The 17,347-nt window shown below is 44.1% G+C and overlaps 1 protein-coding gene across 2 annotated transcripts in view; it reads right to left on the bottom strand.

Annotated features, from left to right (window-relative positions):
* Positions 1–16,950, bottom strand: part of LOC111955245 (immunoglobulin superfamily DCC subclass member 3) — a 39,790-nt gene extending 22,840 nt beyond the window's left edge. For both annotated transcript variants that reach the window (XM_023975415.2, XM_070436083.1), the window contains exons 1-5: positions 16,568–16,950; positions 5,761–6,072; positions 3,089–3,233; positions 2,192–2,322; positions 1,651–1,788 (exon numbers count right to left, since the gene is read on the bottom strand). In XM_023975415.2, coding sequence (XP_023831183.2) covers positions 1,651–1,788; positions 2,192–2,322; positions 3,089–3,233; positions 5,761–6,072; positions 16,568–16,619 — 778 coding nt within the window. In that variant the 5' untranslated portion in view covers positions 16,620–16,950. The remainder of the gene's footprint in view (positions 1–1,650; positions 1,789–2,191; positions 2,323–3,088; positions 3,234–5,760; positions 6,073–16,567) is intronic.
* Positions 16,951–17,347: the final 397 nt, after the last annotated feature.

Below are 17,347 nucleotides of genomic sequence, written 5' to 3'. Positions count from 1 at the left end.
GTTCTCAACTCACTCATCTATAGAGCAACATAGTGCATAATACGCAGAATAGCTGATACAGAGATCAACTCATTGTTTAGCTACAGTCGTGGCCAAAAGTTTTGAGAATGACACAAATATGATTTTTCACAAAGTCTGCTGCCTCAGTTTGTATGATGGCAATTTGCATATACTACAGAATGTTATGAAGAGTGATCAGATGAATTACAATTAATTGCAAAGTCCCTCTTTGCCATGCAAATGAACTGAATCCACAAAAAACATTTTCACTGCATTTCAGCCCTGCCACAAAAGGACCAGCTGACATCATGTCAGTGATTCTCTCGTTAACACAGGTGTGAGTGTTGACGAGGACAAGGCTGGAGATCACTCTGTCATGCTGATTGAGTTCGAATAACTGCAAAAGGAGGGTGGTGCTTGGAATCATTGTTCTTCCTCTGTCAAGCATGGTTACCTGCAAGGAAACACATGCCGTCATCATTGCTTTGCACAAAAAGGGCTTCACAGGCAAGGATATTGCTGCCAGTAAGACTGCACCTAAATCAACCATTTGTCGGATCATCAAGAATTTCAAGGAGAGCGGTTCAATTGTTGTGAAGAAGGCTTCAGGGTGCCCAAGAAAGTCCAGCAAGCGCCAGGACCGTCTCCTAAAGTTGATTCAGCTGTGGGATTGGGGCACCACCAGTACAGAACTTGCTCAGGAATGGCAGCAGGCAGGTGTGAGTGCATCTGCACGCACAGTGAGGCGAAGACTTTTGGAGGATGGCCTGGTGTCAAGAAGGGTAGCAAAGAAGCCACTTCTCTCTACGAAAAACATCAGGGACAGACTGATATTCTTCAAAAGGTACAGGGATTGGACTGGGTCATCTGGAAAAAAGCTTGTCCGGAGAAGACAAGGTGAGCGCTACCATCAGTCCTGTGCCATGCCAACAGTAAGGCATCCTGAGACCATTCATGTGTGGGGTTGCTTCTCAGCCAAGGGAGTGGGCTCACTCAGAATTTTGCCTAAGAATACAGCCATGAATATAGAATGGTACCAACACATCCTCCGAGAGCATCTTCTCCCAACCATCCAGGAACAGTTTGGTGATGAACAATGCCTTTTCCAGCATGATGGAGCACCTTGCCATAAGGCAAAAGTGATAACTAAGTGGCTCGGGGAACAAAACATCGATATTTTGGGTCCATGGCCAGGAAACTCCCCAGACCTTAATCCCATTGAGAACTTGTGGTCAATCCTCAAGAGGCGGGTGGACAAACAAAACCCCACAAATTCTGACAAACTCCAAGCATTTATTATGCAAGAATGGGTTGCCATCAGTCAGGATGTGGCCCAGAAGTTAATTGACAGCATGCCAGGTTGGATTGCAGAGGTCTTGAAAAAGAAGGGTCAAATATTGACTCTTTGCATCAACCTCATGTAATTGTCAATAAAATCCTTTGACACTTGTGAAATGCTTGTAATTATACTTCAGTATTCCATAGTAACATCTGACAAAAATATCTAAAGACACTGAGGCAGTAAACTTTGTGGAAATTAATATTTGTGTCATTCTAAAAAATGTGGCCACGACTGTACTATCATTAACTCAGTGTGGTATAAATTAAGGCTATTGTATGCCATTCTGATTGCATGAGAACAGTTGTTACCCAGCCTGCTCCAGGACACAATGGGCCGGGGGTTCCCTGTGGCAATGCACTCCAAAATGGCTGTCTGGTGGACGGTGATGGTCAGGTTCTGGGGCCCAGAGAGGATAACTGGCTCCTTGTAGATCCTGGAAGCCTCACCTGTAGAGAGAGAAAAAGGACACGAACACACACAAAGAGAGAAGATAAGACACTACTGTTAGACAGGTTCCTCGGGCTGAACCAGACCATGTTCGGACTTTGGCTTTGGCCTATAGGGATTTTATCACCATTTATGTGATTAGCATAAACGTGGTCAGTTTAATATTCTTTATAGTGTCCAAAACAACTAAATTATAGATTGAAAAGCTACATGAACAAACCCATTGAAAGTCCACTATTGACAGGTCCCTCTAATTATATGATCTATACTGTAAGGGCTGGTTTCCCAGGAACAGATTAAGACTAGTCCTGAAATAAGATGTGCTATCAATGGAGAGTAGCCATTGAGCATGCTTTTTAGTCCAGGACAAGGCTTAATGTGAGTGGGGTCAGTACCACTCACCGGTTACATTGAGCACAGCCTCATGGCTGAAACGTGTGTTGGCGATGTTGGAGGCCATACAACGGTACACCCCGGCGTCAATCCGCCTCACACCAGTCACCTGGAGGATACCCATTGGCAGGAGAGTGTACCTGGACAAGGGAAACGGAGGGGTTTAGAGAGGTGTGAGTGCACACATAGATGTGACATATAGTTCTGCTGAGAATTTAAAAGTTAGCTACTTTTTCAAAATCTCTGTCTGCAGCATGGTAGCTACATCGCTAATGTAGCAAACTATCTTGCAGGGTGACACCAAGTGCCAAGTTCATTAGCAATCATCCCAAAATAATAACATTATGAAACGTGTGTGTCTGTGTGCGTGTGTGTGTGCGTGCGTAGGAGTGTATAGGCCTATATACACTGAGTGTCCAAAACATAAGAAACCCCTTCCTAATTTTGAGTTGTAGCCCCTTTTGCTCTCAGAACAGCATCAATTTGTCAGGTTTAGACTCTACAATGTGTTGAAAGCATTCCACAGGAATGCTGGCACATGTTGACTCCGAAGCTTCCAACAGTTGTGTCAAGTTGGCTGGATGTTCTTTGGGTGGTGGACCATTCTTGATACACAAGGGAAACTGTTGAGCGTGAAAAACCCAGCAGCGTTGCAGTTCTTGACACACTCAACCCAGTGCACCTGGCACCTACTGCCATACCCTTTTGTCTTGCCCATTCACCCGCTGAATGGKACACACACAATCCATGTCTCAATTGTCTCAAGGCTTAAAAATCCTTCTTTAACCTGTCTCCTCCCCTTCATCTAGCGGACCATAGCTTTACCGTGGATGCACCTGGTCAGTCTATGTCATGGAAAGGTGTTCGCAAATGTTTAATACATTCGGTGTATTATGATGATGTTACCTGTTGTCGGTAGTACTGAGTGGGGTTCTGTCCCTTTCCCAAGTGATGTTTGCCTCGGGTACACTATTGACCTGGCACTTGAAGCGAGCCACGCCGCCATCGTCCACTGACATGGACTCTGGGTGTATGTGGAACTTAGGGAGGGCTGAGGAAGAAAAACAACAAAAGTTAGATCTCCATTTAACATTTATTGACACGGGATAGTCTCACTGAGAGAAAATCTCTCTTTTGCAAGAGGAGACCTGGTTCAAGATGAGCAGCAGAGCCAACAATATTATACAAATATATATATAAGATGTACATATACTTAATATGCACATGCACAACATATGAAAGTTGTTCATTCGGTCACGTGTGTGTGTGTGTGTGTGTGTGTGTGTGTGTGTGTGTGTGTGTGTGTGTGTGTGTGTGTGTTGTGTTGGTGTGGTGTGTGTGTGTGTGTGTGGTGTGTTGAGAGAGAACGAAGGGAGAGAGAGAGAGAGGGAGGGAAGAGAGCCGAGAGAGGGAAGGGAGAGAGCGAGAGCGATGGGGGGGGGGCTACGGGATTTGGGTGTTGAACAGTATGCGCAGGACAGTTTGTGTCTATACAGAATGCACGTGTTTATCTTAAATCTTGTCTGAACACAATGCTTTGTGTGTGTGTGTGTGTTTTGTGTGTGTCCAAGTGTCAGTACACTTACTGGGGTGTACCATTCATCACCCACAATGTCACAAAGAAGAGATGAAAAAGTCTGAGGTGGTCTCGGGTTGCCAGATATGCAACTAAGGTGTTCTCAGCGTGGAGCATCATGTATAACAGTCTATAGATTCCGATGGGGTTTTGGGTTGCCAGGTATGTGACAATTGTGTTCGCAGTATGGAGAACAGACTCTCCTGTTTTGACAGAAAGGGGAATACAAGTAGTGATCTCCTATAGATAAGACAAAAGCCATTGTTTGGCCTCCACTGTTTTTATGACTTCTGAGTAAAGCAGGGACATATAAATATTGTCTGGTGAAATTACTGTAGCATTACAGTGAATGGGAGGACCTGGTAACATTCACTGCTTGTTCTCTCCTAAATCACATTCAGAAGGGAATATTATTGACTAATCGTGTGTTTGTGTAGCCAGGCTACACATTGAACATATTACTCATTGTAAAGCCTTGTTCACATTACCCATAAGCACTCCGTTACGAATGTCATGCATTTCAATGGGGACGTCCACAACGGAGGGAAAATGAAACGCCCCCTTGCGTTTGAAGGCTCCGTTGCGAGAGAGACGCCGCATACTTTGACATTTTCAAAACTTAGCTTCGTCTTCAATCCAGCCAGAGTCCGTTGAAGAACAGAAAGTTACCAAACCACAGCAGAAGGTGAAAATATTTGGTTTTCGTTGATGTCTTTCTGGGATAGCTCYAAACTTATAAACAATTACCCATTATATTATATGACTGTTGCCTCCCGTTTAAGTTTATTGTGATTGTAATGATATTTTTTTAAATTATAATTATTAGGTGGAGGTCGCTAGCTACAGTGAGGTCCTGAGTGCTCTGGAGCAGGTTTTCATCAAGGATCTCTGTACTTTGTTCCGTTCATCTTTCCCTTGACTAGTCTCTGCGTGCCCTGCCGCTGAAAACATCACCACAGCATGATGCTCCCACCACCATGTTTCACTGTAGGGATGGTGCCAGGTTTCTTCCAGACATGACACTTGGCATTCAGGCCAAAGAGTTCAATCTTGGTTTCATCAGACCAGATAATCTTGTTTCTCATGGTCTGAGAGTGCTTTAGGTGCCTTTTGGCAAACTCCAAGCAGGCTGTCATGTGCTTTTTACTGAGGAGTGGTTTCCGTCTGGCCACTCTACCATAAAGGCCTGATTGGTGGAGTGCTGCAGAGATGGTTGTCCTTCTGGAAGGTTCTCCCATCTCCACAGAGGAATTCTGGAGCTCTGTCAGAGTGACCATCGGGTTCTTGGTCACTTCCCTGACAAAGGCCATTCTCCCCCGGTTGCTCAGTTAGGCCGGGCGGCCAACTCTAGGAAGAGTCGCCATCATTCTTCCATTTAAGAATGATGGCGGCCACTGTGTTCTTGGGGACCTTCAATGCTGCAGACATTTTTTGGTACCCTTCCCCACAATCCTGTCTCGGAGCTCTACGGACAATTCCTTCGACGTCATGGCTTGGTTTTTGCTCTGACATGCACTGTCAACTGTGGGACCTTTTTATATACAGGTGTGTGCCTTCCAAATCATGTCCAATCAATTGAATTTACCACAGGTGGACTCCAATCAAGTTGTAGAAACATCTCAAGGATGATCAATGGAAACAGGATGCACCTGAGCTCAATTTCGAGTCTCATAGCAAAGGGTCTGACTTAAGATAGGTAATCTTTGTATTGATACAGTCTTTAAAATGAGTTATTTAGCTACTGTATTTCTCAGTGAAATTAGTTATTGGCTGGTGGAGAGCAACCATGCCAGAAAGAGTAAATTAACCATTTCCTTTAATACTCAATACTATTGTGTCTTGTGTTGTGTATAGATAGATAGGTGAAGTGTTCTCTGTGTATTGTACTGTATGTGTATTGAGTGTTAGATATTCCCTCTACATAAGTGACTGGTACGTAGGTCACCATTACATAAATAACACTAGTGAACCATAAAACAGTACGTAAGGCAGGTGAACTCACATGCCAGCTGAACACGGGCCTTGCGGCTGACCAGCATGCCAAAGCGGTTCTGAGCGGCGCAGTCGTAATCTCCAACATCCGTCTCACTTCCGACTCTGTCTAGTCGTTTCTGGAAGCTCTGGATGAAGAGGGTCCCATTGGGCAGCACCTGTACACGCTCCCCCACAACTACGGGCACCCCGTTCTTGCGCCACGTGATCGAGATGGGACCCTCGCCCTCTACCCGGCAGTCCAGCATCAGCGGCCGATCCCGCACAGCGATGACGTCACTGGGCTCCAATAGGATCGCCAGCTCCTTGGCACCACATACATCTAGAAAGGGGCGTGAAGAAGATCATTGGCTGTTAAGGTTGAGAACATCAGTGTTGGTTCATTTTGTAGACCAGTGCAGTGGGGGTGATGCTATTGCATGTGTCTAATCACCCACTATGGGTGAATTCACAAAGGAACTCAATGTTGGCTATATATAGTAGTTTACCCATACAGTACCTGTTCACCCAATCACTTTAAGATCAGGTAAGAGGACCAGTAAGGGAGATTGATACTCTGACCCTATGGGACAATCCATTAAAGGAAAAACTTCAAACTGAATTTGTAAACTATACCTCACAGAACTTTGTACTGGGGCATTGAGCATGCCATGGCGGGAGCCTTGTCTGTCTCTAATCCATTCATACACCAAGATTCCTATCCCATTCCCTATGTATCTGTGTTTACAAGCAAAGTCTGAGACGCAACAACACAGAAGGGGACCGGAATAGAGATGGACAGCCACGTTAGCCCGGGGACGAACTCTTCCAACCCCAAAAACTGCACTTGACACTCTACACCGGCCAACTGATTGATGGCTGTGTTAGTTCCGCGTCCAAAACACTTTTACTGAAACCGGCCACAATAATAGGGCTGAATGCCGGGGAGTCATTGAGCCAAAGAGGGCAGGAACAATGGCTGAGATGGAGGCAGAAGACTAGAGAGGGTTAGTGGGGTCAAGTTAGGAGAACCTCTATTGAACCAAGTGCAGATCGGCAACAATGGCGCAGTGACGACACTCACACTTGTTCTTACCCCACCTTCCGACAACACCCTAGAAAGTCCCATCACCATAAACCTACACCCCCCACTCCCTATGGGGGCCATCTGCCCCTCTTATGCCCCCCCTACATCCCTGCCTCCCTTTCACCAAGGCTCCGGGGTGACTTTCCCATGCCACTGGATCACCCCATTTGCCTCTTGAAGTTGACCCCACCAACCACCCAAAAACCGCTGTCCCGCCCTGACCCCTCAAGATCCCTTTCTCCCAGCTGTTGAGGTGGGGGAGGGAAAGGGAGTCAGAGAGTGACACACCCGAAAAGCCTCAATGCCCCCTGCTTTTGAACTTGCATGATAAGACGTACCATCAAAATGACGGAGAACTTTTGCATCTGTTTATCTGAACTGAATAGTCATTTACAACAGTAAACTGTCTACACTGTAATTCTGATCAATTTGATGTTATTTTAAAGGACCAAAAAAAAGGCTTTTCTTTCAAAAACAAGGACATTTCTAYGTGACCCCAAACTGTTGAACAGAAGTGTAGCCCTCGCTACTTTGCACAGAAGGACACCTGTTTTCTAAGGGTACCTTGCCAAGCCTTAAAGAAAAAACACTTTTCATTAGTCCACTGTTGACAGAGCCAAACATTTTTTTTTTACGCCAGCTGTCAAGTTTTTCATTTTGCATCATCATGAAGATGTAGCCGGTGACACGTTGCTTCATGCAAAACCTTTTGGGACTGTATCAACAGATAACTAATGAAACAAATACCAAAATATATATTTATTTTTTGTTGTTGTATTTTCACCCCTTTTTTCTCCCCAATTTCATGGTATCCAATTGGTAGTAGTTACAGTCTTGTCTCATCGCTGCAACTCCCGTACGGACTCGGGAGAGGCGAAGGTCCATGCGTCCTCCAAAACACAACCCAACCAAGCCGCACTACTTCTTGACACAATGCCCATCCAACCCGGAAGCCAGCCACACCAATGTGTCAGAGGAAACACCGTACACCTGGCYACCGTATCAGCGTGCACTGTGCCCCGCCCGCCACAGGAGTCGCTAGTGCGCGATGAGACAAGGATATCCCTGCCGGCCAAACCCTCCCCTAACCCGGATGACGCTGGGCCAATTGTGCGCCGCCCCATGGGCCTCCCGGTCGCGGCCGGCTGCGACAGAGCCTGGACTTGAACCCAGAATCTCTAGACCACGGGAGGCCCTCAAAATATAGTTTTTGAGTGGATTTTCCATTTAAGCTTCTACAGGCCCAAAGTGGTAAGGTCAGGTTCCAAGTTCAGCTCAGAACAACATAATATATCACATCCAGGCTGCATCACATCTGGCCATGATTGGGAGTCCCATAGGGCTGCGCACAATTGGCCCAGCATCGTCCGGGTGTGGCCGGGGTAGGCCGTCATTGTAAATGAGAATTTGTTCTTAACTGACTTGCGTAGTTAAAGGTTAAATAAAATTAAAATAAATACAATATATATGGTATTCCCACTTTTCCCACTTTTTTTGTGCTACCGCATGAATTTAAAATGGACTAAATTGAGATGTTGTGTCACTGGCCTACACACAATACCCCATAATATCAAGGTGGAATTATGTTTTTAGAAATGTTTACAAATGATTTAAAAATTAAAAGCTGAAATGTCTTGAGTCAACAAGTATTCAGCCCCTTTGTTATGGCAAGCCTAAATAAGTTCAGGAGTAGAAATGTGCTTAACAAGTCACATAATAAGTTGCATGGACTCACTATGTGCAATAATAGTGTTTAACATGATTTTTGAATGACTACCTCATATCTGTACCCCACACATACAATTATCTGTAAGGTCCTTCAGTCGAGTAGAGAATTTCAAACACAAATTCAACCACAAAGGCCAGGGAGGTTTTCCAATGCCTCGCAAAGAAGGGAACCTATTGGTAGATGGGTAAATGTAAAAACAGCAGACATTGAATATCCGTTTGAGCATGGTGAAGTTATTAATTACACTTTCGGTGGTGTATCAATACACCCAGTCACTACAAAGATACAGGCGTCCTTCCTAACTCAGTTGCCGAAGAAGAAGGAACCCGCTCAGGGATTTCACAATGAGGCCAATAGTAACTTTACAACAGTTACAGAGTTTAATGGCTGTGATAGGAGAAAACTGAGGATGGATCAACAACATTGTAACTACTCCACAATACTAACCTACAGAAATTACTGAGTGAAAAGAAGGAAGTCTGTATATAATAAATTATTTCCAAACCTGCATTATGTTTGCAACAAGGCACTAAAGTAAAACTGCAAGAAATTACCTTTATGTCCTGAATACAAAGCGTTATGTTTGTGGCAAATCCAACACAACACATCACTGAGTACCACTCTTCATATTTTAAAGCATGGTGGTGGCTGCATCATGTTATGGGTATACTTGTCATCGGCATGGTAGATTTAATTTAGGACAAAAAGAAACAGAATAGAGCTAAGCACAGGCAAAATCCTAGAGGAAAACCTGGTTCAGTCAGCTTTCCACCACACACTGGGAGACAAATTCACCATTTAGCAGGACAATAGCCTATAACACAAGACCAAATATACACTGGAGTTGTTTACCAAGATGACACCTGAGTGGCCTAGTTACAGTTTTTACTTAAATCGGCTAGAAAATCTATGGCAAGACTTGAAAATGGCTGTCCAACAATGATCAACAACCAACTTGACAAAGCTTGAAGAATTTTAAAAATAATAATGTTTAAATATTGTACAAAGCTCTTAGACACTTACCCAGAAAGACTCACAGCTGTAATTGCTGCCAAAGGTGATTCTAACATGTATTTACTCAGAGGTGTGAATGCTTATGTAAATTTGATCATTCTGTATTTCATTTTCAATACATTTTCAAACATTTCAAAAAACATGTTTTCACAATGTGATTATGGGATATTGTGTGTAGATGGTGGTGAATTTTTTTTTTTAATCGATTGTTATTTCAGGGTGTAACACAAAGAAATGTGGAATAAGTGAAGGGTAATGAATATTTTCTGAAGGCACTGTGTCAGTATAATGGACCAACATATTTTAGATATATGGCTTTCTAAACCCAGTTCAAATTGCTAGGCCACAGCCCAACTTTGCACTGAATAGCCACCATAATAATATGCATCTCTATAGCCTTTCTGCATTAGCCATTGCTTCTTGACGCATCGACAAAGAGATTGATCAAGGGTCCCCTTCTTTTGTGTCTGGATAAACGTATTCACAAGGCTCTAATCTGGGTGATGTGATGCCTTCAATGCAGCAATGCAATCACTATGGCCACCGCTGCTACATATTGCTAGCTAGCGACAAGAAATTGGGTGCTAGATTAAGGCCTTTGAAGTTAGCTCACATGTGCTCTCTCTCTCCATAAAACAGTCAAAAGTTGACCCAACTATGCTAATTATCCATTATTACCATGTGGTCTTTTCTTATATGGATGTGTGATGGAGTGCTCAAATTAGAGGCTTAATTCAATTTCAGAGGTGGAGGGTCCYAAAATAGTTTTMMGMMMMTTTTCCTGAGCAGCAGGGATCCCCCACCCTGTCCTCACCCTAGAGGCTGTGACCCTAATCCTTCAGGGGTCATGAGAGAGTTGATGGAAGGGGGGAGGGGGGGATGGAGGGATAGAGGGGACACTTGGATCCGGCCACCAGGTCTGTCACATTCACCCCCCCCCCCTCACTCGGTAACCAATGTCTCCTGGGCCGCTGGCCCTGAACTTTACAGGSTATTGTGACGTGGACCAGTGATCTTCTTAGCCAGCCACCCACACCCAAAAAAGAGAGGGAGAGAGAGTGAAAGGGGGTCCTGAGCGCCGGGATAAGGCAAACATACGCAAATCCCCTCATTGATTGCGTTATGCCTTCCTCTAGCATTGCCTTCCCTGTCTCTCTCTATATCTCTGTTTGAGTGGCAGCCAGCTACAGCTAGACTATGACTGAAGAACCAGTATATTAAAACTGGGCCCTGGACCAACCTTCCACACAAAGTACTATAGGCTTTAATAAGGCAATAAACATTCTATTAAATGMACTTGGATGGAGGGGTTGCCTGAGAAACTCACTCTTTATAGGTCTGTTACAGTGCAATGAAGTTTTTAGGCAGGGAGAGAAAATTTGGTCTCACATTCGTAATCAGGTGGCATATTTGATTTAAAAAATCCACTGACACTATTGGCCTTAGTTTTATAATCAGTAGTGCATGAAATGTAGGCTGCACTTGTGCTGAAAATGTCTCAAAGTAGAATTTTTAGGTTTGCAGGCATAATGACTTAAAGCCTGCAGGCATAATGCTTTATAACTTGATATAACTTGTTGTGAGCTTTTATAATGTCTGATAATAAGTCTTGCAATATCTTATGGGGGGAAAAGTATAACAAAATATACTGTATATATATTTTCGAGGACTGAATGGTGACCACTTTCTTTGGCCACTTTGTTCATCCTCCACAACTGATTATCAWTTCAATTTCTGTGGCCAAAAAAGGATGGGGAAAAGGGAGAAAAGCTATTGAAACTATCCCCCTTTCCTTCCTATCCAAAAAGTAAACCCGGGCTTTTGTGTGGGATTACAAATGTATTCTATGCACCTTGAAAAATTCCTCCCCTCCCCTCTTCTCTCCCCATTAGATCCATTACAGCAGTGGGGGAGCCGGCGTAAACAATGCCTGAATGCAGACCTAGGGAGCTAGGAGGAGAAATCCTGAAGGAACGGGGTGTGGAAAATGGGAATTGCTGGGAGGTGTGAGACTCAGTACCCAGCGGCAAGCCCCTTTGTCTCGCTAATGGGAGTTAAACTCTCTCTCTCGCTCKGTATCCCCATCTCCTTTTAGTGGTTATGCAAACATGCTATTGTAGCGGTCTACCGGCTTGCGAGGCGGGGGCACCCAAATTGCCCAAGTGTTTTGTTTGAGGATCGTCATTAGCTGGCATATGCCAAGTTCAAAGTGGAGTAAACACGACACCACTGTTTCCGATGTTGAGGAGGAAGCTAAGCATGTGCCACCCATGTTTGGACTCCTCCCTCACAGATGTAAATGGGGGCAATTAACTAACACTGCATGCAAATTACTGCACTGATTTTGATTGTAATGGACACATATTATCCATTCATTGGGAGAAAAAAACTATGAATCAGCTAATTTAGAGCTTGGCTTTCTTAGCTGTGGGTTTGTTTTCATGCCTGGAGACATTAACACATTTAATTGACAGCCTTACATTTCAGGCTATTTGCGTGTTTYGATCAACTACATAATCCAGGCCCAATTTGAAACATCTCCACTCCACCTCAACTCAAAGAGCCATGAAATCAGAACTGTCTCTTTTTTTGAACTATTGATCCTCTCAGTTCTTATTATATATCACCAGAGAAGGTCCCCAGAGGACAAACAGCAGAAATGACCATCTGCATTTGGAGATTGGATTGTTTCTGATGGGGATGGACAAACACACCGGTTTTAAAAGGGCCTGGACAAATTTCGGCCTACTCTGGACCCCTCGTTGGATCAATAAACAATAATCTCCAATGCTATGGGGAGGAGACCTCACTGCTTGCCCTCCCGTTTTTAATCACTGGGGTGTGGGCCAGCAGAAGGGGACACAGCTTATTCCTAGTATCAAGGAAATCTCATTAAACAGAGAAAGGCATTGTGGGCCARGGTGGGTCCTCCTAGGACATAACATAATAATCTACACAGAGGGCGCTATCTTGTAAGGTCCTACCACACTGGGCCTGAGGGCTTTCGATAAATCGATCTACTGGTATATCTGCAGTACCTGGGTGGTGTTCAGTAGGGCACACTGTAGCAAAACACTTTGCAACGGAAAACAAAAACAAGCGTTTCTTACTGGACAAGTTCAGATAGTCCCTGAAAGTTCGCCCCAGAGTTAGCAAACTATTGTCTGCTCATTGATAGGGTCATTAATGCTTCTATACACCTTTTCCATGTCTGAATGTCTGTTTGAATTTAACACTGGCTAAAGTATCTAGAACCTCTATGGTCATTTTGAGTACAAAGTCTTCCTTTTTGAATTTGATACCACAGTCACGGCCACTGGATATGGCTTCAGAAAATGGCACCAAGCAAGGTACCATGTTGGTACCGTTGTAAATGTCATTGACAAGTCTGTGCTTTATTTACCTACACGAAGGGTTGGGACTTAATGAAAACCTACAATGATGCAGCCTTTTAATTCAAAACACCAGCTCCTCTGTAAAGGTTACCTCACACTCGGGGTGTTTTAATTAAAATAACGGATGTGTGTACTATACAATGGCGCTCGGGTTAAACATTGAGCATTGGCCTCTCGAGTGGCGCAGGGGTCTAAGGCACTGCATCACACTGCTATCCAGGTTCGGGTTCGATCTGTAGATCCGGGTTTGACCCGGCCATGACCGGGAGACCCATGAGGCGGCGCACAATTGGCCCAGCGTCGTCCGGGTTAGGGGAGGATTTGGCCGGCTGGGATGTCCTTGTCCCATTGCGGTCTAGCGACTCCTTGTGGCGGCCGGGCGCATGCACGCTGACTTCGGACGCCAGCTGTACGGTGTTTCCTAAGACACATTGGTGTGGCTGGTTTCCGGGTTAAGCGAGCAGTGTGTTTCGGAGGACGCACGGCTCTCGACCTTCGCCTRTCCCGAGTCCGTACGGGAGTTGCAGCGATGGGACAAGACTGTAACTACCAATTAGATATCATGAAATTGTGGAGAAAAAAYAGGTAAAAAGTACCAAAAAATTATAATAACATTGAGCATTAATACCAGAGAGAATTAACTAACCAGGTGCTCGATCAGGCCGCTAATTGTCTGGCGGTCTATTGATAAAAACCCAGGCAAAGAGCGAGGTCTAATGTCCCAGGTGCCCTTGATGATAGACACACACGGAAGCTGAACTGGAACATTGTAGTGTGTCAGACAGTGTTCTGTGTTTGTCACCAACTTCAACTGACTGTTTGTCTCATATCTGCTGTAGTTCTGTATAGAGTGCCTGTTTTGGTCTCATTAATTGCACACCAATAGCAAATGGTACAACATATAACTCTCGTCAGATGATGGTTTGGATGGCAAAGCTTTAAGAATAACAATAGCATTGAACGGCATGGGAAGTGCATGTCCCAAGGGTGCTTACTGCTTGTGTAATTAGAAAGAGCAGTGCACATTTGAGCAGATCATGACAGGGTCTCCATAGGACCTCTGTCCCCATCATCCCATCAGTGAGTGTCAGTGATAGGGAAGACTATAGTAGGCTCATGCAGCAGCCAATGAATGGTAGCCGCTCTGCTACACAGGAAGAGTAGAGTGAACGTCTGAGGAGGTTTGAGGACCTAGTAGCCTAGGTGAACTCACACTATTAAACACTCACACTATTTAAGCACCTAGAGATATAGGATATTGATTTGATCACCCTGTTGCAGGAAAACTTTCCTGCAATTCAGGACATTTAAAACTTGTAGTTTATTTGAAGGTTTAAAAAGGTTTCTGAAGTTTGTGATTTCCATTTAGAAATTTCAGACTTGATTTTCCCTAATGAAAAATGTATCAACCCCTACAACAATGTCCATTGATTATAATCTACATGTCCTGTTGCTGCAGGATTCTTTTCCTGCTATAGCAAAATGGCTCAAATTAAMATCCTACATATTTAGGGATTGTGATATGCTAATATCATCCACTTCCATTCCGAATTGATCTTAAAAATAACACTAGGTTGTATTTTGAGCGGAACATCCCTTTAAGAGATGAATGACACTGGTTCTACATCTGCTTTACACAACACAGTGGTAAAAAACCCACACACCATGTCATCAGCACGCTATCAGTGTCTCTGTGTCAGGTTTCCCACGAGTCGCCCTGCATGCATGGGTTATGGGGTGGGATTAGCTCTGTCAGATCCGTGCTGCGATAGGCCTGTCACGTTGGCCCCCATAATTGTATCTTCAGCAGGGGAGATCTGCCATGTATTACCATAAGCCCAAAGAGGATAGAGATGTTTCCCTCCTTTAATGCTGGATGGAGGGATTGAGCAGTGGCCCAGCACAGGGCTATTGTCCCTGTGTGGATTATACCAATGGGGTGTCTTGTTGGACTTGGAGGGGTCCTATCCCTATATCTAGGTACCTCTGGATGGTGTGTGTGTGTGTGTGTGGTGTGGTGGTGTGTTGTGTGTGTGTGTGTGTGTGTGTGTGTGTGTGTGTGTGTGTGTGTGTGTGTGTGTGTGTGTGTGTGTGTGTGTGTGTGTGTGTGTGTGTGTGTTGTGTGTGTGTGTGCGTGCGTGCGTGGTGGGGAAGTGATGTGGACATGGTCACAGGCAGCTGTGGGAGGATTACGCTTGACGGACACACACACACAGCCTTTTTAATAAGGTCTCTGGGCCAGACTCACAGAGAGGGAGTGGGGCCAGTGTTATGGAGATGAGGGTGTGTGAGGGTCAGGTCACTACTGGGGTGGGGTGAGGCGCCTGGCCATTGTCTCCCTGGCTTTTCTTGTTCCCCCATTACCAACCACTCCATTGACCAGAAGGGGACCCCAAAGGTTAAGTCCCCCACCCTACCCCACCACCCTAGGTCACAACAGCCCCCTCTTTCTCCCTAAAAGGTCATAGGTCCCTCCCTAAACCCCTTTCTCTAGTCCAACTGTCCCACACACCTTCTGTTCCGCTCCTTCACTGAGTTGTTGTTTAGACTGAATACTATATGTTGCCGGATTCGATTACAATACAAAGGTCCCCAACACACTGGACCTAGGGCCTTTTTTTAAGTTAGGCCTTAACTTTCTAAATCATATGAAATGATATATCTTAGTTTCTTTATATAAAGTCTTTATATGAGTTGTTAGGCCTATAATGTGTTTGTTTGTTACAAACTTGGGGGGACATTTTTAAGAGACAGGTGATTTTTTGGTACTGTTCTAAAAGGAGCTGAAATGAACTTGACTTTGATTTGATCATCACATTTTAGGGTTCCTATCTGTAATTCCAATGTGGTGTACGTGTTAGGCAAATTATTTATGGGCCTAATCAAACTACCCTTAGCCTCTTCAACACATTTGATATGACCAGATTTGGTCTCGATATTTATCGATTGACTTGAAAAAAGGTAGCACAAAATAGCCTCTTCTTTTTAAGTTTGAGTTGGAAGATGAACTCTACGTCAGCAATGGATGGAAGGGGAAGCGATCAAATTATTTTGTAGGCCTATAACTGAGAGGGAAAGGTTGTATCGAAAAAGTTTTCATATTATCACATAGGCCTACCTTAGCTCCAAAATAAGGAGCACACACGTGTGTATTCAATGTTCTCTGAAAAGGAACATCTTACATTTTATCCTGAAAAGAGCAACATTGTTGTAACAGGATTAACCATACATGAATAGATAATGTTTATATCTAAGTGTAACAGCATCGCATTTTAAATCAAGAGAGAAAATACTGTGTCTAACGAACTGTAGAGCCGACATAAAGAAAATGCATATGCTTACACATMGCTTTTGAAACAGCATAACCAGATGTTGTTCAATGACACAAACTAAACAATGAACAAAAAATTATTTCGATTCGAAATTATGCCGTTTCCATGAATTATAGGCCAACTGTTACACCCTAATTTCTTAAACACATAGACAGAAGAATGAACCGCTGAACCATTGTAGGCTATCAATAGGTCCCCAGTCCCCCACTCCATCAAAGTTGTAGTGCAAAAACAACAAACGCATATAACCMCATACATATTACAATAAAAAGCATACTTACTCAAACAGATATAAGCCGCCAAACAGGCGAGCAGCATCCCTGGCTGATTCATTTTTTTATAAAAAAAACAAGTATTTTGGTCTTGCTGAAATATCTTCTGGCCCCCCCAAATCAAAAATATATATATTCCAATTGCTGAGATGTGTCTTCTTTCAAAGCTTTTGCTGAGATATCGTCTTTGGAGAGCTTGCAAGAAATTGGATTCACTTTTATTAAAACATTTCTACTGTTCTTTAAAATCCCTTGTCCAGCATATTGGCCGGAGCTGGCTACTGGTCACGTCCAAAGCTACTTTCAGAATAGTATTTTGTCTATTCAGGAGCCACGGAAGGGACAGCGGACATTAGGTATGTAGCGTTATTGTTGTCCCCGCTGACACCTACGGTCAGTGAATGGACATTGATACAACAGCTTTCGCCAGCGCTGGCAGGTTGGTCCCCACTGAACCAATCACAGACCGCGGGGCGTTCGAGGGGAGGGGCGTTTTGCATGATTGATATTCATTTGAATGGAGGCCTGGCCACTTCTCCGCTCCGCTGCTCTGTCTTGATGTCACATAACAGAATCACCACCGACAGCTGTGGCCAACCTGGAGAGCAGTGAGGTGTCATGCGCTCTGTTTTTCTCAGGAGATATTGGTGGCACACGTCTTTTGACAATATTTTCAGCCTGCAAATATGCATTAATGATGTGGTTATAATGCATTGTAAGACTTATAATATTACTATATTGTAATATGTAATAAGGTGAAGCTCATAAGTTTATTTTAATTTGTGAAAA

This window comes from Salvelinus sp. IW2-2015, linkage group LG30, assembly GCF_002910315.2.
Source record: "Salvelinus sp. IW2-2015 linkage group LG30, ASM291031v2, whole genome shotgun sequence".
Lineage (NCBI taxonomy): Eukaryota > Metazoa > Chordata > Actinopteri > Salmoniformes > Salmonidae > Salvelinus > Salvelinus sp. IW2-2015.
This window is presented reverse-complemented; position numbering and strand designations above follow the sequence as displayed.